The sequence below is a fragment of the Tamandua tetradactyla genome, chromosome 5, assembly GCF_023851605.1.
Source record: "Tamandua tetradactyla isolate mTamTet1 chromosome 5, mTamTet1.pri, whole genome shotgun sequence".
In the NCBI taxonomy this organism is placed as follows: Eukaryota; Metazoa; Chordata; class Mammalia; order Pilosa; family Myrmecophagidae; genus Tamandua; species Tamandua tetradactyla.
The window spans coordinates 30,691,726-30,718,163 of record NC_135331.1 but is presented as its reverse complement, the minus strand read 5'-3'; the positions used below and the strand labels follow the sequence as shown (position 1 = coordinate 30,718,163).

At 46.1% G+C, this 26,438-nt stretch overlaps 2 protein-coding genes and 1 long non-coding RNA gene across 7 annotated transcripts; 2 read left to right on the top strand and 1 right to left on the bottom strand.

Annotated features, from left to right (window-relative positions):
- Window positions 1-425: 425 nt before the first annotated feature.
- LOC143683933 (zinc fingers and homeoboxes protein 1-like) lies at window positions 426-3,622 on the top strand. Its single transcript, XM_077160436.1, has one exon. It carries the CDS (start codon window positions 778-780, stop codon window positions 3,388-3,390), a length of 2,613 nt encoding a protein of 870 aa, XP_077016551.1. The 5' UTR covers window positions 426-777; the 3' UTR covers window positions 3,391-3,622.
- Window positions 3,623-3,820: 198 nt separating this feature from the next.
- On the bottom strand, window positions 3,821-10,849 carry LOC143683936 (uncharacterized). Of its 3 annotated transcripts, none has more exons than XR_013175738.1 (3): window positions 10,398-10,849; window positions 9,116-10,142; window positions 3,821-4,463 (listed from the first exon to the last, which is right to left on the bottom strand). It is a non-coding gene; the product is annotated as an uncharacterized LOC143683936 (long non-coding RNA). The 3 variants fall into 3 exon arrangements; XR_013175739.1 differs by having other exon boundaries at window positions 3,824-4,396; XR_013175740.1 differs by lacking the exon at window positions 3,821-4,463 and adding an exon at window positions 4,501-5,892.
- On the top strand, window positions 9,670-25,837 carry YWHAH (tyrosine 3-monooxygenase/tryptophan 5-monooxygenase activation protein eta). 3 transcript variants are annotated; one of them, XM_077160438.1, is made up of 2 exons: window positions 9,670-9,744; window positions 24,369-25,837. In XM_077160438.1, the coding sequence occupies exons 1-2, from the start codon at window positions 9,682-9,684 to the stop codon at window positions 25,020-25,022; spliced, it is 717 nt and encodes a 238-aa protein (XP_077016553.1). In that variant the 5' UTR covers window positions 9,670-9,681; the 3' UTR covers window positions 25,023-25,837. The 3 variants fall into 3 exon arrangements, with proteins under 3 accessions (XP_077016553.1, XP_077016552.1, XP_077016554.1); XM_077160437.1 differs by lacking the exon at window positions 9,670-9,744 and adding an exon at window positions 15,039-15,246; XM_077160439.1 differs by lacking the exon at window positions 9,670-9,744 and adding an exon at window positions 15,575-20,968.
- The last annotated feature ends 601 nt before the right edge of the window (window positions 25,838-26,438 follow it).

Genomic DNA, 26,438 nt, shown 5'->3' with positions numbered 1-26,438 from the left:
CTCGCGAACCCTTGCCAGGGCTCTTCCTCCAAACCACTTGCCCCATCCATACCAGATGGCCTCCAGGGGCGGTGGTTGGAAGGCTGCTCTGATTACTTAGAGCACGGTGTCAAGGAGAATCAGTCCCTTCAGAGTGGACCATAACCCAGCACCTGCCAGGCAACTCCTAAGTGTGACCCTGGTGGTCAGAAAAGGCCTGTGATTCACTGCAAACCTTGCTCTCCCCAGCTCTGTTCACTGGCAGATGGAGGGATACTCTCAAACATAGCTCCAGGGGCCCGCCAGGCTGTCGAGGCCCGGCTGCGGGCCCTCCCAGCGGTTCCGGGTTTAGGGTTCACAGGTCAGAGTTGATTTCCTGAAAAGCGCATCCGGTTTGAAATGCAAGATGGTGGCGGCGGTGGCGGCGGCGGCGGCGGCGGGGCGCTGAGAGGCGCGGCGGCCTTTGCAGGAGACGGCAGATAGCTACTTTGGACCTGTTGGTAATTATGGCCTGAGGTAAACAACTCCTAATATGAAGGAACACCCTTCTGCTTCAAAGGACAGAATGCAGAAGAAGATATGGCAAGTGGTTGGGGTTTTGCTTCAAAATTTTCAGCAGTTCAGCAGTATTTTATCTGCCAACATTAAGCTCTTTACTCGATTGCACCATGAAAAAGCTGCTAATAAGACTTGTTGAGCACAAACGTGAACTTGAACCGAAAGCCATTGTTTTCAAATGAAGACTACAGAACAGTTTTAATGCTTTTTAATCACCACTGAGATTTTTCCCACATCAGAATGGCAAGCAGGCGAAAATCAACAACACCTTGCATGGTCCTCACCAGTGAACAGGATCCAGACCTTGAGTTGATATCTGATTTGGATGAAGGTCCTCCTGTTCTCACGCCTGTAGAAAACACCAGAGCAGAGAGTATCTCAAGTGATGAAGAAGTTCATGAATCTTTGGATTCTGACAATCAGCAAAATAAAAAAGTTGAAGGTGGCTATGAATGTAAATATTGTACTTTTCAAACTCCAGATCTAAATATATTTACTTTTCACGTGGATTCAGAACATCCCAATGTAGTGCTAAGTTCATCCTATGTTTGTGTTGAATGCAATTTTCTTACCAAAAGGTATAATGCACTTTCTGAGCATAATCTGAAATATCACCCAGAAGAGAATTTTAAGTTGACTATGCTGAAATGTAATAACCAGACAATCTTTGAGCAAACAATAAATGACCTGAGTTTTGATGGCAGTTTTGTTAAGGAGGAGGGTTCAGAGCAAGCAGAATCTACAGAAGCTTCTTCTTCAGGAATATCTATCAGTAAAATTTCTGTCATGAAAATGATGAAAAATAAAGTAGAGAACAAATGGATTATGGTTCATCATAACTCAGTTGAAGATGTTCCTGAAGAGAAAGAGAATGAAGTTAAACCGGACAGTGAAGAAATTGTAGAAAATCTAAGTTCTTCAGCTTCTGAATCTAATACAAATACTTTCATTGTAAATAGATTACATCCACATACTGCCAGCACAGTAGTGACCCCAGCAGCAGTTCTTCCTGGATTAGCACAGGTGATAACTGCTGTATCAGCTCAACAGAATTCTAATTTGATTTCCAAAGTCTTAATCCCTGTTAATAGCATTCCTACCTACAATACTGCCTTGGATAACAACCCCCTTTTGCTTAACACTTACAATAAATTCCCTTATCCAACACTGTCAGAAATTACAGTTCTTTCTGCTCAAGCAAAATATACAGAGGAGCAGATCAAGATATGGTTTTCAGCCCAACGTCTAAAACATGGTATTAGTTGGACTCCTGAAGAGGTAGAGGAGGCAAGAAGGAAACAGTTCAATGGAACAGTACATACTGTACCTCAGACCATAACCGTTATTCCCACACACATTTCCACAGCAAGTAATGGTTTACCATCCATTTTACAGACATGCCAAATAGTTGGTCAGCCAGGTCTGGTCCTTACACAAGTAGCTGGAACAAATACCTTACCAGTAACAGCACCTATAGCGTTGACAGTGGCAGGGGTTCCAAATCAAACAAATGTACAGAAAAGTCAGATACCTGTTACTCAGCCTGTTGCAGAAACGAAGCCAGCAGCAGCAGTTCCAACTTCTCAACTTGTCAAACATGAAACCACACTGGCAAACCCTGATTCATTTGGCATTTGGGCAAAAAAGACTAAAGCGCAACTGGCAGAATTAAAAGTTAGCTACCTTAAAAATCAGTTTCCCCATGATTCAGAAATTATCAGACTTAAGAAAATAACAGGGCTGACTAAAGGAGAGATTAAAAAATGGTTTAGTGACACAAGATACAGCCAGAGAAATTCAAAGAGTAATCAATGCTTACATCTCAACAATGATCCCTCTACCAGCATTATTATAGACTCCAGTGATGAAACCACAGAATCCCCTACTGTTGTTACGTCACAACATAAACAGTCCTGGAATTCTTTTCCAGACTTTACTCCACAAAAGTTTAAAGAGAAGACTGCGGAGCAGCTAAGTGCCCTTCAGGCAAGTTTTCGCAACAGCTCTGTACTAACAGATGAAGAATTAAATAGGTTAAGAGTGCAAACCAAACTTACCAGAAGAGAAATTGATACTTGGTTTACAAAGATGAAGAAATTCAAAGCTTTAAAGGAAGAGAAAGTGGAAATTGATGAAGGTAATGCAGGTAGCTCTAAAGAAGAGACTGGAGAAACTTCTCGCGGAGATGAATCTGGCCCACCTAAATCAGCTAGTACAGGCAAGATATGTAAAAAAACACCTGAGCAGTTGCACATGCTTAAAAGTGCATTTGTCCGAACGCAGTGGCCATCACCCAAAGAGTATGACAAACTGGCCGAAGAAAGTGGGCTTGCTAAAACAGACATTGTTAGTTGGTTTGGGGATACCCGTTATGCTTGGAAAAATAGAAAGTTAAAATGGTACTACTACTATCAAAGTCCCAATTCAAGTAGTATGAATGGTCTGTCTTCCCTTAGAAAAAGGGGGAGAGGAAGACCCAAAGGAAAGGGAAGGGGAAGACCATGTGGGCGGCCTAGAGGTAGCAAAAGAATTAACAACTGGGACAGGGTGCCATCACTCATAAAATTAAAAACTGGAACGGCAATACTTAAGGATTATTACCTAAAGCACAAATTTCTTAATGAACAAGACCTTGATGAACTTGTTAACAGATCACATATGGGCTATGAGCAAGTCAGAGAGTGGTTTGCAGAAAGACAGAGAAGATCAGAATTAGGTATAGAACTATTTGAGGAAAATGAGGCAGATGAAATTATTGATGATCAGGAAGAGGATGAAGAAGAAACAGATGATAGTGACACTTGGGAACCCCCACGCCATGTGAAGCGGAAACTCTCTAAGTCAGATGATTGAAATGAAAGAATTCAAAAAAGAAAACTAACGAAGGAAAGACTTACTACAGGGGTGAGGATTACTCAGTTTTAGGAAACTAGATGAAAATGGGTATGTTTTTTTCTTCATTGTATTTCAGGTTTTACCAAACCCTAAATGTATGGTTCTCTGCCCCCACAACTTTATTAGATTTTTAACTAGAGTTTAAAATGTTTTATGTATTAGAATTATTTTCTTTTTCTGTTAAAAGCTAAAGGTCACACATATATAAATTCATGTTTGCTTAGGAGGCATCTGTTTTTAAAAACTGATATGTTATTTCTCAGATATAAAATGTTATCATTAAAAGGGAAGTAACAGACTTCACATTAAATTAGCTCAATTGCCTAAACTGTCTTTTCATTCTTTGATATAAAACAAACCTGCCATCAGCATAGACACTTTGTATTTAGTTGGAAATGTATCTCTCTAGTCATAAAAATACAAGTAAATATGTTTTAAATTCAAAAAATATATATATATAGCTCCAGTTGGCTTTCTGTTTCTGTGAGCTAGAAGCTGTGCTGAGCACACATGATCTCACTGAATCCTCATTCCGACCTTAGGAATTAGCTTTTCATTGTCTGTCATTGGCAGATGCAGAAACTGGTGCTCAGGAGGATTAGGTGGCACGATGGAGGCAGAATTTAAACCTAGGACCTCCTGATTTGAAAGCAGGTAGCGTGAAGAGGCATCCAACATCCAACTATTTTGCTCTTGGTGTGCATTTTCTTTTCCTCATTTGAAGTTGCAGCTCAATTTCTTGGCAATGGGAAAAGCTTTCTGTTAGGAACTGGCTTTGTGTAGGGTCTTAGAAAAAAATTGGGCCCCTGAGGAGAAACGCAGAACCCCCAGCATCGTTATCACCCATTGCCCAGTTTCTCAACTTTGTGATCCTGCAGGAGGGCGTGGTTGGGCTGCTGGCAATTGGCAGCAAACATGGAAGAGAGCAAATCCATCACTTCCTTGGTCTGAAGCTGGGCTCCTGCTGGAGTGAATGTTTTGACAATTTCCTCTCCTTCCTCCTCAGCTGCAGTTCCCTGAAGCTCTTTTTCCTAAAACAGAGCCCAGCTACCTGGCCTGCCCTCTTTGGAAGGGAGAGCCCAAAGGTCCAGGTTTCAGTGGATGAGGCAAGGTAGGAACTCTCCTAAGTGCATCACCAGCAAGCAGCAAGCTCCTGGTTTCATCAACAACAACTTGCAGCATCTTCCCTGCACCAGGTACTGTACAGGTGCAAGGGAGATGTCAGGAAACCAAACCTTTATGTCCCCTGCCCTCTGGAGCTGCAGGCTAGTGAGAAGACAGACAATAAGCCTCAAATGAAGAAATCATGATTTCAGAGAGTGCTCTGTGCCTTGGACAAGATGAAACAGGATAATGAGACAGAGAGTGGGGGCAGGGGAGTGGGAGGTTGTTTTAGCCCAGGTGGTCAGGAAAGATTCCTCTGCGGAGGTGCCCTCTGAGCAGGGATCTGAATGAGAAAAAGGCAGTTGTATCAGTTAGCTATGGCTGGGTAACAAGCCATTCCAAAATTTACAACTAGCTATTTCTCACTAGTCTGTGATTGGCCTGGGTGGTTCCTCTTCCTATTTCTCTTGGCCACAGATGTGGCTGCATTTAGCTGGAGGCACAGCTGGAAGTTCCAGGGCAACCTCACTCACATGTCTGTAGCTGGTACTGGCTGTTGGCTGAAGCACCTCAGTTCTCTGTCACATGGCCTCTCATCCTCCAGCCAACCAGACCAGCTGCCTTACATGGTGGTCTCAAGGCAGCATTCCAAGAGGGCAAAGGCAGAAGCTGCAAGTCTCTTGAGTCCTAGGCTCCAGAATTCATGAAATTCTGAAGGGATCATTTCTGCCCCTTTTATTGTTAAAGCAAGTCACAGGGCCAGCCTGGATTCAGAGAGTGAAGAAAGAGGTGCCACTTCTTCATGGGAAGAGTGGCAAAAAACTTGCAGCCATATTTAACTGGCTACATCGTCCATGTAAAGAACTTTGGTGAGAGTGTTCCAGGCAGAGGGAACAGCAGGTGCAAAGTCCCTGAGGTAGGATGGAGCACAGACACCCGAGTCTGGAACAATGAGTTCCACCACTTCCTTGGTTTTCTCTTCTGTAAAGTGGGAATTAAGGATGCCTACCTGTTTCCATCATAGTGTGGCTGCAGGGTTCAGGTAAAACAAAGGAGGCAGGAGGCTTTGCTTCAGCCTGGGGTTAGGATTTTGGTTATTGGTCACTGGGTGGGAAGAGAATCAAACACAGGCATTTGGTTTTTGTTAGCATAGCCTAGAAGGAAGGCACAGGGCTCAGCACCACTGTTCACCATGGAAGAGTCTGAAGGTTGCTGATCATGTTGAGTTGATGGCCCGGGAGGGCTTCCAGGAGGAAGTGACAACTACTTAGAGGCAGGAAGGATAAGTTCAGTCAAGCACTGTGAGCCATTTGGAGGAACTGGAGGCACAGGAGACTCCAGCAGAAGGAACAGCATCTGCAAAGGTTATTGGGGAAGAAGAGATTGGGAGTCTCAAAGTGATGGCAAAGAATTGTGTCCAAAGCAGAGAGTTCACATGGAATAGCGGGGAGGCATGAGACTGGGGGCAAAAGAGACCTCCCAGGCTAGTTAAAGACTCCCACTTTTTTCCCAAAGGCACTGAGGATAGGTTTGCTAGATTTAGCAAATAAAAATACAGGTTGTCCAGTTAAATCTGCATTTCAAACAAACAACATATATACATGATATATTATATATATGTATATATATTGTAGTCTAATTATGTTGCATGCAATGTATAGGATATACTTAATACTAAAAAAAAATTCATTATCTGAAATTCAAATGTAACTGGGTGTCCTGTATTTTATTTGGCCCCTAAGTGTGGGGCGATGGAAAGGTTTTAAGCAGGAGATAGATGGTCAGATTTGGGGACGCTCCCTGCATTTGTGGGAAAACAGACTGGAGGGAGCCCAGGAAGGAATGGGAATGGTAAGATTTCTGCTTTCATCCAGGCCAGGGAAGTGGTGGCAGAGGTGGCCCACATCAGGGAATGGGGGACAACTCATCCTGTCTGTGGCCTTGGATGAATGCCTCAGCTGAGGCAGGCCAGGTCAGATCTCAGCTCTGCTGCTTGCCTGCTGCCTGAGAGCCCCTGGGCTCTCTCCCCGAAGTCATCATCTGTCCCACAAAGGGGCCAGATGATTAGATGAGATGGTCCATCAGGGCCCTTCTGTTCCTGCCTCCTGGAGCTCTCTGCTGGCTATGGGTCCAGCACAGTCACAAGTCCAAATCCAAGAAGGCTGGCTCCAAGGTCACCTTCTTGTGCCTCCTCCCTCCTCCTCCTCTTCTGCCCTCACTCTGTGCTAATGAAGTATGAAGCACCTCGCATCTGCTCTCCAACATCAGCCCCCATGCTGGAAGAAGGGACCCAGCACTTGTTGAGGGCCTACTATGTGCCAGGTCAGGAGCTCTACATCACTTGTCTCAGTTTATCCCCCCCATAGCTCTGCAAGGATGACATTATCATCTCCATTTTACAGATGCAGGAGCTGAGGCTCGTAGTGGTACAGCTGCCGTCCAGGTCCCCCAGCTGCAAAGCACAAACCTAGGGTGTGGATGTGGCTGACACCAGTCTGTGCTCTGCCTTCCCCATCCCCTTGCTTCCAGAAGCCCCTTATTCCCTGCCTTTGTTCAGAGTTTGGGCTCAGTCAGCAATCTCCTTGTCCCACTGCAGGGACATGCCACCCTGGCTCTTTCCAAATTAAGCCAGGGATTAAGATGGGTCAGCCTCATGCTCATCACCGGGGGCTTTCTGGTTAGTGAAATGCTTTCCCATCTATGTCCTCCCCAAGACCCCACGGAGACTCTCCACGGCCCTTCCGACTCCTCTAGCCTGCATCTCTGCCGCAGTGAAGCCCTCATTAAATATTAACAAGGCAGCTCCTGGCATCGCTGTGACGTCAATTACTGGGCTGCCTTTCCAAGGTGAAGTGGTGACCGGAATTTAGCTGGCTCCAATGGCGTCCCAGGGGGCTGGCTGTCAGGACTCAGAGAAGATGGTGCTAATGCAAGGTGTGGCGGGATGCCAAAAGCTTTGCTCTGAATCTGCCCGGCTCCCTCAAGGCCGAGTGGCAACCCAGTGCTGGCACGATGCATTCAGTCATTCAGCAAGTATTTATTGAGCTCCTGCTGTGCGCCAAGCACAGTGCTAGGCTCTGGGGACATAGGAAAGGTTCTTGCATGGCAAAGGAGAGGGAGAAGCTGTTGCAATGCAGAGGGATTGGGGTGGAGGGACAAACCCCAACACCGGGTCCATAGCAGGTGCCTGCCTATCCTAAGACCAGGGAATCCTACCAAAGGAAGCCATAGCAAAGCTGAAACCTGATAAAGGAACACAGATTAGGTAGGGAAGAGGAGGGGGCAGAGGGAATAGGATGGAGCTCAAAGCCTGGTTCTTTTCCTTCCTGGGCATTTGTTTGCAAAGTGGGTTCCCACCTCACAGGGTTGCTCCATACCCTTATATAATTCCTTCACCCTGCCAGGAATTCTTACTCCCGTTAGGTTGAGCAGAGAAACCGAGGCATAGAGAGGTCAGCTGACAGGCCCAGGTTATATGGACATGTGTGACCCCAGGCTCTGACTTGAACTTTTTGCCACACTCCAACCACAACAGTTGTTTCAGCTCAGGGAGACAGAATCCCACCAGTGGTCTTAGCTCCTCAGCTGTGTTTCCAAGGGTGAACTTGGCCTTTTCCCCTTCCTCGAAGTAAAGATCATGGTGTCTGAGGGTAAGCCCGGACCTGGGCATAAACCTGGTTCTGCTGCTAAGCTGCTGTGTGACCGTGAGTGAATTACTTTCCCTCTCTGAGCCCCTGTTCCCCACAGTTTAATAATAACAGCAGCAGGGCAGGCCACGGTGGCTCAGCAGGCAGAGTTTTCACCTGCCATGCCGGAGACCTGGATTTGATTCCCGGTGCCTGCCCATGCAAAAAAAAAAAAAAAAAAAAATTAAATAAAATAATAATAGCAGCAGCAGCATTTCCTGGGTCTCTGATCCTCCCAAAATTCTATGGAAAAGGACCTGGCTTTATTTTCCTATTAAAGAAGATGAACTAGGTTCAAGGGGAGGAGGGAAGGTAAAGTGACGTGCACAAGGCTTCACAAGTAGCAAGCTGAGCTAGGGTGCAGAACCGGGTCCGGCATGGTGGGCCAGCAGGCCATCTGCTGTGCTACCTCTCGAGCAAGAAGGCTAAATTGAATGGTCCCCCTGATCCTTATCACGGGTCTGTGATTCTGTGTGCTCCCTGCTGCCTCAGGTCCTTTTGGGGAAGGTGCTGACCCCATGACTATCTCCAGTGAAAGGAGGTAACAGCAAGATCACAAGTGCCGGACAGCGGGGTTCACCCTCTCCCTCAGCCATGCCCTCATTCCTCTTGGCAATGGCTCAGAGAGTTGAGTGTGGACAGCATCGTTGCCATATGCTCATGTGATGGAAGAGGAAACTGAAGGTCAGAGAGGTGCAGGGACTTGCCCCGGCTTCCCCAGCAGCCAGAGGAAGAGCTGCGATTCAAGGCCGGGTGTATTAATTCCAGAACTTGGTCAGGGCAGGCCAAGGCAGTAGGACAAGTAGGCGCTTCAACCAGGAGCCCTCCTCCTCCTTTCTGCCCCCCCAGCTCCTCCTTGCCTTCCTCCCCACTTGCTCCCTCCCTTGTCTTACCTTTCACCCAGTTGTCAATTCATCCTCACTTAGGAGTTGTCGGATGAAGGCGGTTTCCCTTCCCCACATTGAAAAACCTTGGCCACTCACTGACAGGTGGCCAGCGGTGGGATGTCTGTAGCTGGCAGCGGTGAGCTGGGATTCACTTCAGCATTGTCAGGGAGAGACACCTGGGATTCAGGACACCCAGCCAGGGAACCCGTGGCTCCCACAGACTCCATCCTCTAGTGTTTCCATTCTACAAGGGAAATGGAGACTTCCTAAGGGGGTGGGAGGCAGGTGGGGTATGTGGCAAACAGCATGACCATTATAGTCAGAAGAACCCAGGTTCAATTCTTGGTTCTGTCCCTCCTAGCTGCAGGACCTTGGGTGTGTGGCCACCTCTCTGAGCTTTAGTTTCCCCATGTGTTTAATGGGTATAGAGAGATGCCCGCCTCATAGGATTGTCATGGGGATTAAATGAGATCATAAATTAAACTGCACAGCCTAGTGCTTGACACTTCAAAGCTGGCTAGTAAACATCAGTCTTCTCAAAATCACTCTATACGGATAGAGATATCAGAGCCATGATGGCAGTAGGCAGAAGGAGAGACTGGTTCTTGTTGGGGAGGCTGGGAAGGCTCTTAAGAGTAGGTAAGATTTCAGTTGGTTATAAAAGGACTTTTAGAATCAAAGAATCAAAAGGGTTGAGGGGTGGCAAAGGACACTGCAGTTGGGGGAGCTTCATGGGCTGAGTCGGGGAACCTGGTGGGCTTAGGAGTTGCAGGGAGCCTGGAAAGGTGGGCTAGGGTCAGGTTATGAAGAGCCAGACGCAGGATCTTGGGTCTTTTGAAGGGGGAGGAGTCCTAGTCAGGACCCCAATGGCAGCTCAGCAACATGTCTGCCAAGACCAGCCTCCTGGAGTTGGTCTCTTCGTGTGGCTTTGGTCTTCCTGGATCCTTGTGTTTCCTGAGTTGGGGCCAGCCTGCCAGTGTTGGCTGGAAGAAGACAGAAGGCTGTAGCAATCTGCTCACCTCCTACTGACAAACTAGGAAGGAAAAGATGGGTTTTTTTAAGCAAAGTTGCTTGGCAGGGAACCTTGGTGAAAACTCAGAGACCCTCTACCTTACTTCTCAGAGTAAGGTTTACCCAGCAGTCTACCGCCACTTTGGTTCTTCTAACAGCTCAACAACCAAAAGAATGCTGTTGGGTTCTCAGAAGGTAAGGGCAGCAGTGGAAACAAAGGTGGAGCTGGAAGACCCTCCCCCTTGCTCTCTGGGCTGCATTTAGGCAACTCACATACCTCTCTGGGCCTGTTTCCTCATCTGTGAAGAACGGGAACAATTATCTCAACTTCTTCTAAACAAAGGGGGAGCAAACTGCTACCCTGTGGCCTGCTGCTATGGAATCACCCTTCATGTAAGGACACAATCCAAACACTTGCCCTCTGAAACATCCCACTTGCATCCTCTTGAGTTGTCACGCCATTGTTTGCTGACCTCACAATGGTGAAATGCCCTAGACCTTCAGAACTGGAAAAAGAAAGGATTCTGCCATCTGCCAGTGTAGCTGCCCATTTTACAGATAAGAAATCCAAAGATTCAGAGAGAGGAAGTTATGGGGCTCTCTGGCACTGTCCTCCAGCTTTCCCTTCCTTGCCTAGGCTCACCCAGTGAGAATCAAGGAGAAGCTTGCAGCAAACCACCTAGAAAATTCAGGCTAAGAAACACAAGCTCCTGGGTCATCTGCAGGGCTTAAAGCGCAAACCCCTTTCGCCCTTGTAGTCACTGGGATTCCATAGGTGACAGCTTTGCCTTCTTCTCCAGAGCCAAGCTCCTGTGAACACGTTTGAAGAGGGCGGGTGCTGCAAAGGGGGGGCCCCCAAGCTCCACCGGCTTGCAGATGGCAGCTACCAGGACATTTTCTCACTTCTTAATGCCAAGAGCTGCCTTGGGAGTCAATCTGCTCCCAGATCGGGCTTTGAAAGAATAGTGAAAGGCTTTGGATAGATCCAGAAATCTGTGTGCTCAGGCTCATCTTGGATACGGGGGTGGAATTTGGTATCAGCAAAAGGACACTAGGGCCAAAGCGAATGAACAGAAAGCGAGTGTGAGCTGGGGAGACCATGGGTGGCTGCCTGGACCACAGAGCAAGTCTGATTCCTCTAGTTCTTAATTTCCTCATCCATATAATAGTTGCTGCTCATGCCATTATTATCGTTGGCTCAGGATTAGAAAGTTCACTTTGGTGCGTTTGGGGAAAAAAAAAATTAAAATCCTATCTGGGTACCCGACTCCCTGGGCGATGGCATCCAGGCCAAGGGTATGAACACCTGCCTCTCCACAACAACACAAGGTCTTCTTTGTAATATGTTCCTTGGTATCCAGACTTCTGAGGGAACTCAGAGTGTCCCAGAGTACCCGAGGGTGTAAAAAAAAAAACCCACAAAAAAAACAGGACGTGCCTTTTCTGGGTCACCTATTCACAGGTCTCCGGCTGAGGGTTCTGGCAATGCTTCAGAAAACAAGTCCTACATGAGAAGCATCTTTATCACTGACTCAGGAGCAAGGGATTATTATACGGCAGTGATGGCGGGTGCTTTCATGTGCTGGCATTATGCCACCGATCCCACAATAACCCCAAGAGATAAGTGTGGTTAGCGCGAGTATGCAAGAGAGAAAACAGACTCAGAGAGGGCTGGTAACTGGTGGGGTAGGATTTGAATCCAAGTCCAGAACTAGCTTCTTTCTACCCTCCTCCCCCCTCACACACATACTTTCTTAGCCAGCCGGGGGATAGCGGAGGCATTGCTCTGTTCCCGGAAAAAGCCCCTGTCCCAGGCAAAGCTCCAGCCTGGCCCCTACCCTGGGCCTGCTTCGGGCCCTGGAACAACATGGTGTTGGATATTGTCAGCCCCCTTCACTTCACTCATGGACTGTCTTTGGAGCTGGTCAAATGCTTGTTTATTGATCAGGCTTGGAGCCCTGGCAGTAGGTGCTCCATCCAGGGCACACCCCACTGGTCTTTGATTTATAAGGCTTTGGGGGAGCTGGCAGCTCTCTTCCCTGAGGGGGAAGATGCTGGTAAGATGCAGGCTACAAGAAGGAGGCTTATGTGTGCTTTTCATAATCCAAATGACTCCAAAAGGGGAGTCATACCTTGAGCCCTTTTTGGCTAACACCAAAAGGCAGTGTGGGGCCATCAGGCTTAGGAGTCTGATGGACTTGAATTTGAATCCTGGCTCTGTTGATTACCAGCTGGGCGACTTTCTTCAAGTCAGGGAACATCTCTGAGCCAGTTTCCTCATCTGTAAAATGGGGGTGGAAATTGCCTTTTACTTCAAGGGTATCTTGAAGTAAAAAAAATATGCCCATCTCTGCAAAACCCCTTACCTGATGCTAGGAACATGGTAAATCTTCCTTTCCTTTCAAGAGTGGGGTTGGACAAGGTCACCCAGAATGGGCAGAATGGAAAGAGGAGAGGGCCTGGGACGAAGCCTTGAGGAACCCCTGCATTTCACGGTGGGCCTAGAAGACAAACTCACACAGGAAACAGAAAAGGAGTGGCCAGAACAGTTGAGGAGAAACCAGGAGAGTGCAGGGTCATGAAAGCTAAGAGGTGAGTGTTCGAAGGAGGGGTGAGCCGTTGTGGGTCAGGAAAGTGAAGACTCCAAAGCATCCTTGGATTTGGCAACAAGGAGGCCATTGGTGGTCTCAGCGAGGGTCATCTGGGTGGAGAGGGGGTAGAAGCCAGAGTACAGTGGGCTGAGGGCTGGGTGGGAGGTGAAGAAGTGAAGACAGAGAAGTTTGGTGAGAAGGAAAGAAAGGCTTTCTGGAAGAACCAAAGTGTAATTTAGGAATGTCAAAATCAACTGTTTAGACTGTTTCAGCTCTACCTATTTCTCATTGTTTTGAAATCACTCTCAGTCCAGCATGATCTGGAAAACAATAGCCTCTAAAGGCTGGAAGGAACCAGAGTTTCACCATACCGTCCTCATCCTGCCCTGGCCCTGCCTCTCAGAGCGCCTTCTCTGCTAGATGGGGTGGAAGATTAATTACGAGCTATCATACTCTTTAAAGATATTCACGAGGGGAAAGAACAGCCTGGTTTGCTAACCTGGATTCCATTTCTAGTCAGCAAAGGTGACTCTTCAAAACACGGGTGAAGCGTGGGGAGTGGCTCTTCCCCAGACCCATACTTAATCCTGCGTTATGGGTGCCAAGCCTCCTTTTAGCACCAGAGGAGGAGGGCTGGGTGGCTGGAGACCTGTGTGGAGGCTCCAGATCTGCTCACTCACAGCACAAACTGGAGCCAGCCTCTCCTTCTGAGACTCAGTTTCTCTTTATGCAGGATAAGGAGTTGGACAGCAGTGACCGTGACATTTCAGAATGAGGATTTCTATGTTTCAGTCCTTTAACAGTCCTTCAAGTCCAATTTTTCAGATGCTAAAACCGAGTTCCAGAAACGGTTCAGTCTTCAGTCCCTCCCTTTCCCTTCTAATGCATGTTACTTTCTGAAGCCAGATTCCTGGCCAGAAACATGACTTCTGTTACCTCTGTAGCTCCGAAGAATCAAGTCTCAAATCTTCAATCTGGCATTTAAAACACTCTATAATCTCACCCTACCCAACCTCATTCCCAATGGCAAGCGTCTCTTTTCACTATCTCTTTTGTCTTTATCCTCTCTGCCAAGTCAAGTCTTTGTCCATACTGTACGCCCCCCCGCCCCAATACCTCTTCCCTCCCTCTCAAGGCCCAGATTACCTATTCTCGCATATTTAGATCTGTGCTGCTTAGCGGCAGGGGTATATATTACTCATTCCTGTAGCTACCCTATCCTCTCAGTGCTAAATATGCAGCAGGTGCTCAACAGAACTTTCAGAAAGCCTAAGGCCTCTTCTTCCGCGCTGCCCTTGCCATATATATTGTACGTGGCCGGCATGCTTTGGTCAGCGAGGTTTTCCCGGCTTGCCTGGAAGCCGCACCGAATGCCATGACTGAAAGGAGCTCAGTGACTGGCCGACCCCTTCCTTGCCTGAGCTTGCACCCTTATCCTGGCCCTATCACTGGACGGCTGTGCAACCTTCAGCAAGTCACTAACTTCACGTTGCCTCAGGCTCCACAACTGAAAAATGGGGAGACCAGCCGCGTCCACAGACAAGGGTGGGTGGTGCGTATTAAATACAATAACGCCTGTAGACGTCCCAGCACTAGGCCAGTTCCCTGCAAGGGCGTCGTGACTGTGAGGCCGGACGCCACCTCTCAGGGTGGGAGCTCAGCTCTGCAGCCCAGGATTGCGCGTGTGTGGTGGTGGCGGTTGTGGTAGTGTGGTAAGGGGGTTCCCAAGGGCGGGGCTCGATACCGCCAGGGTGTGGCCCGTGCAACCCAGGGGCCGGGAGGGACTCCACGCTGCTGCGGCTACGGGGGCGGGGGCGAATCCGCCCCACCCCTCCGGGCGTACGCCCTCCCGGCTTCTCCACGCAGGAGGTTTATTTGCGTTTTGGACCCTCCTCAGGCCAGGCCGCTAACGTGCATTCAGGCGCGCTTTGCAGGATGAGTTTGTGGCAACGCGCCGCCTAGGCAGCCGCCATCACCACACCCAGCCCTCCGGCTCCGCAGTCTCCAACCGGTTCACCCAGCTCCCACCTCCACCTCTGCGGCGGTAAAATGCAGCACTCGCAGGGCGCCTGCGCGGCTCTCGGGCGGGGCCGCGGTGGCGGCTATTTATAGTAGGTGACGTCACCTTGAAATAGACCGTTAGGGCCAGCTCGCCCTTCCCCCCTCCCACTCTCGCCGCTCCCCGCCGCCCGGCCCAGCAGCTCCCACTGCGCAGGCGCCCTCCCATCCTCCCCTCCCCCTCGGCACGCCCGCCTCTCCTCCCTCCGCGGTGTTCGCGACGCGAAGCCACTGCGCGCGGGACTAGCCAGCGAGCGGGCGCGGGCGGCGGCGCGGTCTCAGCCTCCCTCGGCGGCCGGGAGCCAGTGCGCGTGCGCGGCGGCGGCCTCCGCGGCGAACCGAGAGTGGGCGAGCGGTGCGGGACGCGAGGCGAGACCGAGCCGTAGCGACATGGGGGACCGGGAGCAGCTGCTGCAGCGGGCGCGGCTGGCCGAGCAGGCGGAGCGCTACGACGACATGGCCTCCGCCATGAAGGCGGTGAGACGCCGGGGGACCCGCGCGGCCGGCCTGGGGGTCCAAATCGGGGAAGGGATGGGGCAGCCGGCCGGTCGGGGTGTCCCGCTATGCCCCGGGGTGCCCCCTGCGACCCTGCAGGGCGGAGCCGCCCCCAGCAGCCGGTGCTTCCCGCGCGCGCCGGGCGCCCCGCCATTTCCTGCGGCCGGACCCCAGTCGTGTCTCAGGCGGGGGAGCTGCTGGGGGTCGCGAATGCAGCCCCAGGGGCGGGCGCGCGGGCGGCGGAGCCCTCCTGCGGGCGAGTGGGCGGGGGTCGCCGCATCCCGGCTCAGTGGGTGGGGGAGGGGGAACCGGAGGAAATAGGCGGGAGCCACATTCCCCCTTTCTGACCCCTTTCACCGGGACCTGGGGGCTACATGCCGCCTCGCCGCCCTCCGCCCTTCACCTGGGAATAAAGAGTTGCCGAGTGGGTGACGCCCCTCCTCCCCTATTTTTCTCTGTCACGACCTGGAGTCTGTGGTCTTCTTCTCTCCTTTGCTCCGCTCGCCCGAATTGTGCTCGTCCCACCTTCCCACAACCCGGCCCTGGCTTTGTGTGCCGAGACCCTCTTCTCGCAGGGACGCGAGCGGGAGGGCGGCGGGTGGGGTCTAGCCTGGGCTCATACTCCCTAGCCCCGGGTTGATGCTGCCCCTGTCGGACTCGAGATTAAAATGAGACGTGACTTCTGGGCGAGACGAACCTGTGTACCTTTGCTTTCCTGAGACCCTCGCACATGAACTCTGCAACTTGATTTCCGGTGGAGCCGTAGTGCCCAGCCACACCCTAACAGATTCCGTGGATTGGACACCACCTGCGCTGCTGTGCGTCGAGTTCCGCTTCTCCTCTCACTGTCCCTGCCCTCTTCACGTTATTTTATGTTTTCTCTAAATGAACCCTAGTTCTCTCTGCCTCAAGGTCACACAGTGGTGGAGCCGCGGCAGCTGCCACCAACCTGCTCTGTTCATTCAGCCTACAACCTTCCCGAGACCTCGCAGCAGCCCCCTGGGCCCCACCTTCGACCTGAAGACTCCGGGGTGGGACTCAGATGTCTGCATTTTAACCTGTTCTCCTGACAATTTTTAGGGGGCTTAAGTGAGGTTCATCGCCTTGGATCAAAGCTCATTTGTCCTTTGCTGGCCATCTGAAGGGATCTCTCAAAGAAAAACAACAAATCCAGAGGGTCCCTACAATTTCAGTGTCTTTCCAAAAGCTCATTTTAAAGCATTTGATATTATTATGATCTAAAATAGATTCTGGAAACCAGTTTTAGGATTATCCAGGTAAGAAGAATACTTGAAGAGTTCTCTTTCCTGTAGTGGTGGTGCTGGTTACTAATTTAATTAGATTTGTTTGGAAACCAAGACCAACAACCAAATTGTTGATTCATTGGTGATCCTGACCTGAGCAGTGGCATGCTGTAGTGGGTTAGATAGGAGTTTTTCATCCAGAGGAGGGAAGAATGTAAGTTTGGGGCTTGACACTTATGTAATTCGGAGGGAGGGGATGCCTCTTGAAGAAGAAAAAAAATAATTTTGCCAATTTTACAGAAATTGGACTGGCTGTGAGAGCATGTTCCTTGGAAGGGACCAGGAAGCTTAATTATCTTTGGAATAAAACTGATTCTGACCTCATACCCATTCACATTTAAGTGAACCTCTTGGTAACTGAGTGATATTAGCATTATGCAGTCTGAGGCCTTTCTGTGGGATATTTTAGGAAGGCCCTTGCTCACTCCCTGAGTGTCCCTTAAGGGCTACAGTGTCAGGAGTCCTTTGGGGAGTAAAGATGTTGGAAAGAAAGTAGGGATGGGCCTTAAAGGAAGGTGAATTGAAATTCAGGAAAAATGCCCAGAGGGTACATTTTGAAGCTGTAGGAAACCTGAAGTACTGTGGTCTGGAAAGTGAGGAAAGGATGAAGAGGTGTTACCAGAATGAATTTCAGTTTGGGCAGTGAAAAATTGACTTTCTGGTCTTCATAAGCATGTTTGGAAAATGCTTTCTTGCTTCTAGCTGCTATGTCTGCAGATTTTCTCTGAGGCTTTTAAGGTAGTGTTTTGCAAGCGAATGGATCCTTTACTATGCTGGGTACCTATATTATCTGTGTCTGAAATGATTGAACAAGTTACATAGCTTTGAAAATTCAAGTCAAGCACTAATTGTGTCATTGCAGAATTGTTATAAGCCATTTCCTTAAGGTAATTCTTGTTTTAAAAACAACTTTTTGTTAATATGTCCCCACTATTAAAACTTTTTTTTTTGCCACCTATTTATTGGAATGGACTTGTCAGAGGTCTTATGTTTTACTTATTAATTTGGTGTTTGTAGATTGAATTCATCATGAATGTCATTGGGAACGCTTGTCCTCGTCTTATTAATATCATAGACCTTAATTAGAAGCTTTTGCTGAGTCTGAATTCAAGTCACCCTCTGGGTTTATGTGGGTCTCCTCAGGGTGGTGGAAGGGCATAAACAGACTGCTCTAGGGACCTGGAGCCGGGCACCTGAGTGAAGGGATGTTCTGGTGCCATCGCTCTGAACTTGAACCTTACGTCTCTTGGCCTCAGTTTCTCTGAAGTGTAGAAGTAGGAGTGTTGATGTTACCAGTCAGTTTTCAACCGTTAGTCTTCTGACTTATTCTATATCCTGTGTCATTTAAATGGTCACGTAATACTGCCTGTCTGTAATAATTGATGTTCTCTGTGCTACCAGTGTCACCTGAAGGATGGTGTCAGTAAGCTGTAAGAAAAACATCATGCATACTGGAAACAACAGTGTTGCCCCAAATCATTTGAAAACTTGCATTCCCTGCCACACCCCATAATTTGAAGTGCAAGGAATGTTTCTGAATTGAAGTAAAGGAAAATCTTCAAGCTCTCATACTTAGTAGCTTTGTTCTTTTAGGTATAGAGTGTTATAGTGGGAAGAAACTGGAAGATTCTAGAACCCAAATCCTTCCTAGGCCTGACTTTGAATGACTACATACAATTCATAACCTCTATAAAATGTGTATAATAGCATTTTATGAGAACAGTGAAATAAGTCTATACAATGCAGTAAAATGTTAGTCCAGAAGACTAAGTGACTTAAGGAAAGAGGTCAAAAATCAGATTTCTAGTGAACATTCATGGAGAAATATAATCCAGTCACATCTCTTACTGCCCTAAGTCACCTGTTTAATATTAAAACTTATATTAGGGGGTAACTGTGAAGTTAAAAAACAAGCAGCATGGGGTGTTTGACACTTGACACAGAGTCAATTAAAATGTCGATAAAGGATGGAGAAATATGTCCGAAGGACTTGAGGGATATCTTAGGAGCAGGAAACAAAGCTGCAGCTTAAGGAGATTGGAATCGGACAGGAAGAGGTACTTGGCCTAACCAGTGGCAAAAGGCTTTTATTCCAACAGCTGAGAGATTATGGGAAGTGGGGAGATGAGCAGGTGGTGTGTAAAAGGAGAGCATTAGCTGTATAGCCCGGGCAAGACAATCATGGTGCAGATATTAAAACATAATTTTGAGGAGTACCGAAATAGTGGTTAGTGTGGAAAAGCCACTTTGAAGTACATTAAAGAGCTAGTAAGCCCTGTTTGCCACCAAATGACATTTGAAATGTAATTTTTGCTTTGTCATATATTGGCTGAGGAGGGAAGAAAACTCTGGCTCCCTGTAGTATAGTCTGAATTAAAAAGCACAACAAGTGGCAGAGAGAATACACCATAATGCTTTTAGTGTATTTTATAACCCTATATATATAAATAGGCCAATGTTTCAGGCCATAGCTTTGCTGCCTTGAAATGAGTAATTTCCCCCTTATGAGTTAGAGCCTCAGAAGAGCCTCTGTTACAGTCAGGGACTCCATCTCTCCTCTTAAAGAAACCAAAAATATACTTCTCATCTTTGAAATTTTACATTAGCGGTAGACTGCAGTGTCACACTTAAGCAGAACTGTGGTCCAGCAGGGGGTACCCCTGTGTTTTCCATGTTACAGTTCAAGTTTGTGGGATTTTTTTTTTAATCACTTAGGCACTAGGTACATAGTAGCTGTTATTCTATGTGTACATTTTCAATCTTTGTAACAGTTCTAGACATTGATGCTATTAGACATGGATACATTTAAAAATGAGGAAGATGATGCTTAGAGAGGCTAACTTCCTCATGGTGAAACAGCTAGTAATTTATGAAGCCAAGATTTGAACTCTTGAATTTAGAGAGCTCACTTTTAACTACTGTATGCTACTGCCCCATGAGGCTGAGGGATGGTATTTCTAGAAAACATTTTGATGTTTTCAGCCATTGTCCTCAGTTACTGAATTCCAAGTGCTTTACACAGGTGGGGTTATTAAAATAATTTACATCTCTTGGATGGAAGTCATTTTTGCCAAGTTTGATTAAAAACAGAATCTACCACTTATGGGCCTTAGCGATAGCAGAGAAGTGTAAGAGGCAAGCTCACAAATCTGATTTTGCTTGTTCTGAAGTCCAGGAGAATTTTTAGTTTAAAAAGCAAAGTGTTAATTGAAACTGAGAACCTGCTATCAATTAAAAAAGTGCAGGACTATTGTACTTGTGGTGTTTTAAGAAATTTTTTTTTATCTTTTGACACCGTATTTCCTTTAGTGTATTTTATAAACCAATGTAAGGCCAACATTTCAGGTTGTTGGTAGAATCCCTCCTAGTGTCCTAGCTGAGGCATCCTTCTGCCCTGCTGTTTTGGGGCTCCTCACATCCCTCCTTGCTGCAGTGTCATTCCTTTTTTTTTTTGGTGGGGGTGGGGGTGTTGCCACTTCCCTGTGATCAGAACCTGGCAGAGCTTCTGAAACTGAATCTTACTACCTCTAAGGATGGTAGGAGGCAGTAATGCCATTCAGAGGGGGTTGTTTTTCATCCCTTCCAATCCTGTGAACATGTACAGGACAAAGGAAGTCTCTCAATGATGCTAGGGTAGTTAATTTGGCAAATGTTAATTACCTAAGCCTGTCACCTCTGAACTTGGAGTTTAGCTTATCTCGTGGCCTAATAGAATAGCAGCCTGGCTGGAGTGAGGGTAGGGACACAGCCTGGCCCTGGCTTGGGAGTTTCCTTGTGTGGTGACCAGTAAGAAGTGGGAGTGGTCTTTCCCGGTTCAGGCATGTGAGGGGACTTTGCTAGCTTGGGCCTGGCAGGGCCCTCACTTCCGGGGCATTATAACTTGCGAAAGAGGCAGCCAAAAAAGCTTTCATTCCTTTAGCTTTCTTTATCCATATAATGGGTTCTGCCAAAGAGGCTTAAAAGTTTTCTGATGTGGTCATATTTACTTAATTGTTCATGAGAGTTATTTTCCTCACTTATAATCTCATATCGTGAGTACATTTGTTGGTAGTATTTGGGAAAATATAATGAGTGGGAGAGCTGTTCAGGAGAAGCAACAATAACCCTAGCTTTGACAGTATGGCCTGGTAGCTCGGGTGGTGGTTTTGTTTGCTAAGTATTACTTTTGATGTTGGATGTCTCCCAGATTAAGAATTTTTAAAAGCTTTCCCAGTAGTCCTTGAGCTATTTTTGGCCATGGGTCTATTTTTGCTCACAAACACGTAGTTTATTGCCTTGTGAGTGAGGAGGCTGTTAGGGATTTTTGAGTAAGTGGATGGTGTTTTAGGAAGATAAGTGAATTAATAGCAGGCCAGGTTATTAGACTTTTAGTAATGCTGTATAGTCCTGGAACTGAGAAGGTAGGTGATTGTAGTCCCCTGATTTGGAAATTGATGCAGCAAGATTGGATGAAATGGTTGGCATGGAGTCTGGTAGTCCTTCAAGGAAATGTAAAGGAGGGCCTTTATCCAGTCACCATTTCAGGAAAAGTATGGGCAGGTTTAAATGGGGGGGGGGGGAGGTGGGCAGGAAAGAGAGAAGGTAGGCTGTGAGCAGAGGTTGGGGGTGGGGCGGGTACCTCTTAGGGATGAATTGTGGCCACACAAGGATTCAGTGCTCAGGAGTGACTGCACTCAGGGCAGCTGACATGGGGTGGAAATGAGAGTGTTGTAACACTGGTGTGAGCTAGGTTTCTTTTCTTTCTAAAATTGTTTTATCTTTGCTTCATATTGTCCCTAATTTAAACAGTTCGGTAACTTAATGATTGTAGAGATGCAGGAATTCTTATCTCCAGAGGATCTGCTGAGGATCATCAGGCTTAGTATGTAACATAGCTGGGACTAGAACTGTATTATTTTCCTGTGCATTACACACTGCATTGCCTGCCAGTGTTTGCTTCTGTTAGTGTATGACTGACCCTTAGTTCTTCTGGCTCCAATATTTTAGTATTTTAGTATTTGAAGTGTTGGGAACTAGTCGTAACTGACTAGTGGAGGGTTATTCTCCGTAAGTATCACCGATCAAAACTGGCTGCAGATCTTTTTTGTTTTAATGGACCATTTAATTTCAATTAGGTCAATTTTTTAACCTAGGTAAAAAAGCTCCCAATTTTCTTTAGTTATATAAAGTAATAAACTGTCTTCATTCCACAAGTTTCCTTTTGTTTTCTGAGTTGTAACCCAGGAGTATTAAAAATTGCTATATTTAAACATCGATAATTTCCTAGTTAGGCTCTGGCTGGGATTCTAAGAGTAATGTTTGCTTGCTTAGTTATGTTAGTCACCCTCAGCTGATGCCGATAGTGATTCATTCAGACTGGCAGGCAACCAGATAATTGTTATATAAACACTAATCTTCCTAGTAAATGATTTTTCTTCTGAAGGTGTTATGAATATTGCCCAGTGGCCTTTTTTGGCAGTTTTTTCCCTAATGGAGAAAGGATAAACTGCATGATTTCCCGAAACCCACAGATACACTCCAAGCTTTATTTAAGTCAATAGTATCATTTCTACTCCATACCTTATCTTTTATTGGAGTCCAAGAAAAATGGAATCATAGAACTGAAAGAGGCTTTGGAGGTCATTTGGGCCAGTACTCTTTATTTTACAGTTGATGCCTGGGAAGATTCTGATGTGCTGTAGGTCATACAAGTAGCTCAGGCTAAATACCAGATGTTTTAAGTTTCGGTAATTATAATGCCCCTTGTTACAACCACTCTATAGGATATATAGATGAATTTCAAATATGCACTCTTAGTTGTAATGACATACTCTGGAATGTTACCAAAGGTTTGGCGTACCTTTGCAGTGGTTTGAGGAAAGTAGCTTTATCAGTCACTGGTGATGTATCCTGTGACTCCTTATGGATGTCATCTGCAGTTTTCATGTCAGGTGGCCTTAGTTGGATTTAATTACTGCAAGATTTAAGAAGCTTTCTAAATTCTGTTCTTGTCACATGTTTTGTTTTATTGAACATTGCCTAGAAAAGTGAATCATTCAAGAGGATTTGAGCATTCAAAGATCTGTCAAGAGTATTTGGAATGGAATTTTAATTTATAAGGATTGCTTCCTTAAGTGACTAAAACCATCAAACAAGTATTTACAAAAAAAGTCTTTATTCTCAAAAAGCAAATGTAAGTATGTGACTGTTTAAAGTAGTCACTGGGAAAAACTGAGGTTAAGAGGTCTTTAGCTGGATTTGCAGGAAGCTTGGATTAGAAGATTGCCCCATGTAGAGCAGATCTCTGGTGTAGGGAGACTAAAGTGTGTTTGAAGAGGGATGGAACCTGGCTTGACTGGAACAGAGGTAGCCTTCCTGGGGAGTGACTGAGGGGTGGCTTGTAGCCACCTGAAGAAGGAAGTGGGGTTGGGTTGATCTGAGTAGGCAAAGGAAGAGAGATGTGATCCTCGATGTAAGACTTGCAGCATGAGAGCAGGAGTACAGGGGAAGAGGAAATGGGGAAATTAGAAAGGGGTATCTTGATTTTGTAGGGTTGGGGATGCTAGTATACAATTGTTTTACCTGCAGTGAACAACTTGGCACAGGTTTACTAATTTTATATATAATGGTTATATTTGTGTTCTTGAACCACAAATTCCCCAAATAAACCTATCATTTCTTCTTTAAAATTTCTGATTCTTCACAGCTCAGTCTTCTTTTTTCATTTGAAACATAATCTATTTGAACTTTCACCATTGAACTTGGCTTTTTCTCTCCATTTGAAGAGGTTCTGTCCTTATAGCTTGATTTAAGTAATACCTTTTATTGTTTAGTGCTTTATGGTTTCCTAAGTGTTTTGCTTTCTTAATTTTTTTCTTTTAAATCAAAGACCTCTACCAATAGGTGAATCCCTTTTATAGAAGATGATACAGGCTCTTGGTGAAGTGCCCTGTAGGTTAATTTAGCAAGTAAGTAGCTTTGCTGGGGTCCAAACCAAGGTTTTCTGATTCCTATTCCAGTGTTTGTCCTGATTCATTGCTCGTTCATTTGGAGGTGGCATCATGGAGATCTAAAGGAAATTACTACTCAGATGGAATTTAACCTCTTCACTTAAAATAATTGTTTGTTCAGTCAGGGTTTCCTATTAGGTAAGTCAGAGTAAAGCTTGCTGTTCAGTAGCTGTGCTTGCTTTCAGATGAGACTGGGTATACTTTAATGTCACCAATGCATCATTCTCTGTTTTGGCTTGTCAGGGTGGGGGTGGGGGGCGGCTACTGGGAGTATCAGTGGGGTTCCCTGTGTAACCATGAGAGCTGTGTGGTGTTTGATGTCATCCTTGACTCTCCTGTCAGCTGTTAGCATGATGAGGTATGATTGGTTCTTTCCAGGATATTAAAATCTGGAAGAGGATTTGGGATAGACCTCCGATCTGTCATCTTTGAACATCTGGCAAAGAAGTTGCACATTCCTATTTTTTGCATAATAGCCGAACCTCCCCACTGTTACGTACCTCACCTCACCTCATAACCTTTCCTTGATTATTGTTATACCCATGTTTCTACGCAGATGAAAGCCATCTATTTATTGAATTATGAATTTCTCAAGGCCCTTATCACTTACTATTTTCAATTTCAAGTATTTATCTCTTTATTAGACTACAGTCTTGCTTCAGATAGGCTCCATGTCTGTTTGGTTTTTATTCTCCACAGTTCCTCGTTCATCATCCTGTTTTTGAAAAGGATTGTTAATTTGACTGAAAAAGTTTCTTTCCAAGATTTTTCAAACTTGGCTTTCAATGTTTATCTTTTTGGGGTTTTGCAGGTGACGGAGCTCAATGAACCTCTGTCCAATGAAGATCGCAATCTCCTCTCTGTGGCCTACAAGAATGTGGTTGGTGCTAGGCGATCTTCCTGGAGGGTGATCAGCAGCATTGAGCAGAAAACCATGGCTGATGGAAATGAAAAGAAATTGGAGAAGGTTAAAGCTTATCGGGAGAAGATTGAGAAGGAGTTGGAGACAGTTTGCAATGATGTGCTGGCTCTGCTCGACAAGTTCCTCATCAAGAACTGCAATGATTTCCAATATGAGAGCAAGGTATTTTACCTGAAAATGAAAGGCGATTACTACCGCTACTTGGCAGAGGTAGCTTCTGGGGAGAAGAAAAACAGTGTAGTTGAAGCTTCTGAGGCTGCTTACAAGGAAGCCTTTGAAATCAGCAAAGAGCACATGCAGCCAACACATCCCATTCGGCTGGGTCTGGCCCTCAACTTCTCTGTGTTCTACTATGAGATCCAGAATGCACCTGAGCAGGCCTGCCTCTTAGCCAAACAAGCCTTTGATGATGCCATAGCTGAGCTGGACACACTAAACGAGGATTCCTACAAGGACTCCACACTCATCATGCAGTTGCTGCGAGACAACCTCACCCTCTGGACGAGCGACCAGCAGGATGAAGAAGCAGGAGAAGGCAACTGAAGAGCCTTCGGGTCTCTGACCCCTCCTTCACTCCCCACCCACCCCCATCACCAATTCTTCCTTGCCACAATCACTAAATATCTAGTGCTAAACCTATCTGTATCAGCAGCACAGCTACTCAGATCTGCTTCCCTGTCCCTTGGGAAGCAGTTTCAGATAAATTTTCATGGGCATTGCTGGATCCATGGTTGCTTTGAGCCCACAGAAGCTCCTTTTTTGAATTAATGCTGACGAGTGCGTTCTGAATGAGGCATTTTACTATGCCTGCTATCTATGAAATCCAAGTGAAAGTAGTGGGGAAGTTTAGAAAGGAGAATCAGCCAGCACAGGCTTACAGATGATATTTAAATGATCCATTTAAAACAAGCTGATAGTGTTTTGTTAAGAGTACATCTTGTGCATGCAAAAATGAATTCACCCCTCCCACCTCTTTCTTCAGCTAATGGAAAACTGTTTAGGGAAGCTGATACAAAGAGACAACCTGCCCCTTTCCATCAGCTTTATAATAAACTGTTTAAGGTGAGGTTTCAGTAGCGCCTTGTTTTGCCTCTTTAAATTATGATGTGCACAAACCTTCTTTTCAATGCAATGCATCTAAAGTTTTGATACTTGTAACTTTTTTTTTGGTTGCGATTGTTTAAGAATCAATCATGGATTTATTTTTTGTAACTCTTTGCTATTGTCTTTGTGTATCCTGACAGCACCCTGTGTGTCCACCCATTTCAATCAAGATGGGTGATTATGAAATGCCAGACTTCTAAATTAAATGTTTTCGAATTCAATGGGTAAATAAATGCTGCTTAGGGGATATTGTCTATGTGTGTTGTTGTCTTGTTTTTCCTCCCCTGTGGCTGCTGTTTAAATGGTCAGCATTTTAATCCTGGTCTGAGTCTCAAACACCACTGAAGCATTTTTTGTACAATATCCAAGTTCCCCTGCCTTACAATTCTGTTATAAATTTTGATACACAAGACTCATTCATTTTACTTTATTTATTTATTGACAAACTAAAACAACATACAAATACGAACATTCTTAACATACAGACATTCCATATATGATGTACAATCAGTGGCTCACAATATCATCACATAGTATATTCATCACCATGATCATTTTTTAGAACATCTGCATCACTGCAGAAAAAGAAAAAAGAAAAGAAAAAACTCATACATACTATACCCCTTACCCCTACCTCTCATTGACCACTAGTATTTCCATCTACCCAATATGTTTTAACCTTTGTTCCCCCTATTTAAGACTTACTAATTTTAAGTAGCTTTCTGTGAACCCAGCTCTGATCCACTGTTCCTCACAGAAAATTGGTGCTTATAAATTGGCCCACAGACCAAAATGCTCTTTCACAGTGCAGTGGCCTGCAAAAGGTTATGGTCTATGTTTAATGTGGGAGAGTGT

What these genes read in the sequence shown, in the direction of transcription:
- LOC143683933 (XM_077160436.1), top strand. Translation starts at nt 778, where the DNA reads ATGGCAAGCAGGCGAAAATCAACAACACCTTGCATGGTCCTCACCAGT.
- YWHAH (XM_077160437.1), top strand. Translation starts at nt 15,160, where the DNA reads ATGGGGGACCGGGAGCAGCTGCTGCAGCGGGCGCGGCTGGCCGAGCAG. An exon ending in TGGCCTCCGCCATGAAGGCG is followed by an intron (nt 15,247 to 24,368) that starts GTGAGACGCCGG and finishes GGGGTTTTGCAG; the next exon opens with GTGACGGAGCTCAATGAACC.